Source organism: Triticum dicoccoides, chromosome 4A, assembly GCF_002162155.2.
Source record: "Triticum dicoccoides isolate Atlit2015 ecotype Zavitan chromosome 4A, WEW_v2.0, whole genome shotgun sequence".
NCBI classification, from domain to species: domain Eukaryota; kingdom Viridiplantae; phylum Streptophyta; class Magnoliopsida; order Poales; family Poaceae; genus Triticum; species Triticum dicoccoides.
The window spans coordinates 616084708-616087843 of NC_041386.1; the positions used below are offsets into that span (position 1 = coordinate 616084708).

Below are 3136 nucleotides of genomic sequence, written 5' to 3' on the forward strand. Positions count from 1 at the left end.
GATGGACTAGGAAATGCCTAGTCATGCCTCGATGAGGAGGGCCTTGCCACGCACGGGGCTCGCAATGAGCTCCCGCGGCACGCGCCACCCAAAAAAGTCCGCAAAAGCAAGGACAACATCCGTGCCCAGCGGTCGCTCGAATAGCCGTGAGTATCTAGCGAGAAGGTCCAGGTACACAAAACCACGATAATTATTATGGATCGGAGGGACTAGCAAACATTACCAGAGACCCGAGCCTACTACACACAAAGCCAGGTAAACAGATCAACATATAGTAGGTAGGCAATTTCTTGGTAAACTGAAAGAGAAAAGCAGGCATCCAGATTGCAGTGCACATATAATGTAGCTAGAACCCTGATATACACATGACAGTACACAGATAATTTCTGAACGATGCTGAAGATTGCACCATCTGATGCACGCAGCTACACTACTCCACCGTTTGATATAAGTGTTGGCTGCATGTCGGGTGTGTACTGTCCTCTGCACAGCAATTTCGATGTAGGATGTAGCTGCTACACTGCAAGGTCCGCACGAATCAAGCATTCTCAGGCAATTAATAACCACAAATTATCTCCAGATTCAGAGTTCCTTTCTTGGAATACTGGTCGATATTCAGTGATGGCATTTCAGAGTGCAGATTATTATCTCCACAGATGAGCAGGATCCATGGGCGAGTTGCTCCTTAACGCGATGCCTCCTAGCTTTATCCACCGTGCATTTTCTTTTACAGTCGTTGCAGTCCTTGGATGGGAGTTCACCAAGCATGCATTTTCTTTTACAGTCGTTGCAGTCCTGGCATGGGAGTTCACCAAGCAGCACAATTCTTTTCAACCCCACAGCTCGCTCCATGACTAGCCTTATATAGCTTGTCACCTTGTCTTCCTCCTCGAACCCTTGAAATGCCAGCTTCTTCAAGTTCAAGTGCTTGAAATCCTTGGATGGTTCCCACACCACGTTGGTCTTCTCGGCACTGTCCACGGCCGTTTTGGCACATAGTTGAGCTCGAGATAACTTCATGCGCGGGCAAAGAAAATAAACAAGGCATGTTAAGAAAAGTGACACCAGGCCATGTAGGACAATGCAGTAACATTTGATATTAAAATATCTGCCATTTGAAAATTTACAACATATCTCGGAGTAGTATTTAAGTTTGGACGAACTTGCATGAACTAAATTATGGAGACATGCGAATATGCTTCGGATAACTCTAAACGAGGTACGATTCAACATGATTTTTTTTTCGTCTTCTATGGACATGGTCCCTCTGCAAAGTTCAAAACCAGAGCTACAGAACTTCCGTTTGGATTGCCCTGTCATTCATAGTATCATTCATATACAATACAATCAATGCGTTCCATATGTCCCAATTTCATTGCAGCCTGTATGCACTGCTTCAAAATTTTGTGATACATTAGAGTTTGCGAGTGATAAAAAATTAGATTAACTTGCAGGTATGTTGTTAATGCTGAATATTCGAAAACGTGCCATATCCAGGCTAAGGTGTGGATTAAATTAAAAAGGTAGAGTAGCAAACTTACTGTAAACTTCTGCAGGGCAGGTGCAGCTTCAAGGATAAATAGGGTCCAGCTCAGATCACACTCAGGGAAGATGCCAGAAAGGGACACATCGGCTAGATTTCTGAATATAGCCGTGAGCTGCTTCGGATGTTCCGGATTAATCCATATCTGCACCAAGAAGAGGAACACAAATAGTCTGCATAAATTAGTAAAGAAGAACATACGATATGTGTCCACAAGAAAATTATATGGTGCAGAATAATTAGCTTTACCATTTGGTGGCAAAAATTGAGATGGAGTTTCGACAGGTTCGTTGCACTCCTTGACAAGCACTCGCTCAGCAGGAATGGTGCTTGCCACACCTTGGCCTCACGAGTGAGGCTGACTTTGCAAAGCTCTGGAACGTAGCCGAAGCGAACTGGAGGGTTCTTGGAGCGCCAAGAATGGCACAGCATTGTCCTGAGCTTGGGGACGGATATGAGCTCGATCCTCTTGCACCCAAAGTGTGTAAACTCGAGCTCCTGGAGCCCAGAATATGGTGCGCCAATCTTTAGCGCAGAGCGCCGGTCAACCAGTCTGCAGGACCTCATGTTGAGATGCTTGAGCTTATCGCAAGCGGTAATGAGGTCGGTGATGTCAGAGTCCCCGAACGCAAAGCTCCTGAGGTGTAGCCTCGTGAGCCACCGGAAGGCGACCTGGTAGGCGCGGGAGAAGGACATGAATTGCTGCCCCAACTCGGCGAGCTGCTGAGCAGTGTTGTTGTCCACGGGCGGCGGGGATATCTGAAAGACGAGGCATCTGGTCTTGCCACGGCTGATGACGTCTTGGACTGCGCTGCCGATGGAGCTCAGATGAGGGGCCGATAGGTAGAAGCCGAGGACGAGCGCCTTGATGGCACGGCTGCGCCGGCATTCGCAGTTCCGGTCGGCCGGAGGACACACAGACATCAAAGCGCCCGTGAACGCGTCCATGTTCTCGACCGGCATGTCGTGGATGCCGAGCATCAGGACCGAGAGCTGGCGAGGGAGGTGGCGCCACCGCGTGGAGACTGCGCCGGCGCGGACCACCTCGGGCAGGTCGAGGCGTTCGAGGATTCGGAGGAGTTCGTCGGGGAGCGTGCTGATCCTGTCCTCACCTCGGCCGACGCTGAGCTTGAGGGGCGGCGACTCCATGGCTTGGATTGGGAGGCCGATTGATGAATTGAAACCCTAGCTAGAACCAGTCGCCGAGATGCGGCCGCGGATTGGGAGGCCTCCTGCACTCCGCTTCCCAATACACCTCTCGCAGTTGTGGCGTCACTTTTCACAAGATTTATGAAAAAGTTTCATAAAAAACACGGATACATATATTTCAACAAAAATAATAATACAAGTTTTACAGTGGTTGGGCTTTTTTAGAACCGTTCGTTGATGTCGATCTAACGGCAGACAAATACGAAGTATTGGGTAGTACTCCGATAAAAGTACGCGAAACTACTAAAACGAGTGGGGCCGGTACTCGTGACAAGGTGGGGACGCGTTTTAATCTAGGGGCAGTTTAGTCCTAGGAAAATTTGCACGCGCCGCCCCTCTCGTCGAATGCATAACCGCCGCCATGGTGCTACACATTCCATAATT

General features: G+C 48.8%; 1 protein-coding gene across 1 annotated transcript; it reads right to left on the reverse strand.

The window, feature by feature from the left end:
* Nucleotides 1-538: 538 nt before the first annotated feature.
* LOC119289393 (putative F-box/FBD/LRR-repeat protein At3g49030) lies at nt 539-2707 on the reverse strand. Its single transcript, XM_037568726.1, has 3 exons — nt 1793-2707; nt 1542-1688; nt 539-1014 (listed from the first exon to the last, which is right to left on the reverse strand). Exons 1-3 carry the CDS (start codon nt 2690-2692, stop codon nt 616-618), a joined length of 1446 nt encoding a protein of 481 aa, XP_037424623.1. The 5' UTR covers nt 2693-2707; the 3' UTR covers nt 539-615.
* Nucleotides 2708-3136: the final 429 nt, after the last annotated feature.

Excerpts from the sequence above, each read along its gene's own strand:
- LOC119289393 (XM_037568726.1), bottom strand. The coding sequence starts at position 2,692 with ATGGAGTCGCCGCCCCTCAAGCTCAGCGTCGGCCGAGGTGAGGACAGG. Across the intron at positions 1,689-1,792 it reads TCAATTTTTGCCACCAAATG|ATATGGATTAATCCGGAACA; the intron begins GTAAAGCTAATT and ends TTCTTGGTGCAG. Across the intron at positions 1,015-1,541 it reads CTGCCCTGCAGAAGTTTACA|TTATCTCGAGCTCAACTATG; the intron begins GTAAGTTTGCTA and ends CCGCGCATGAAG.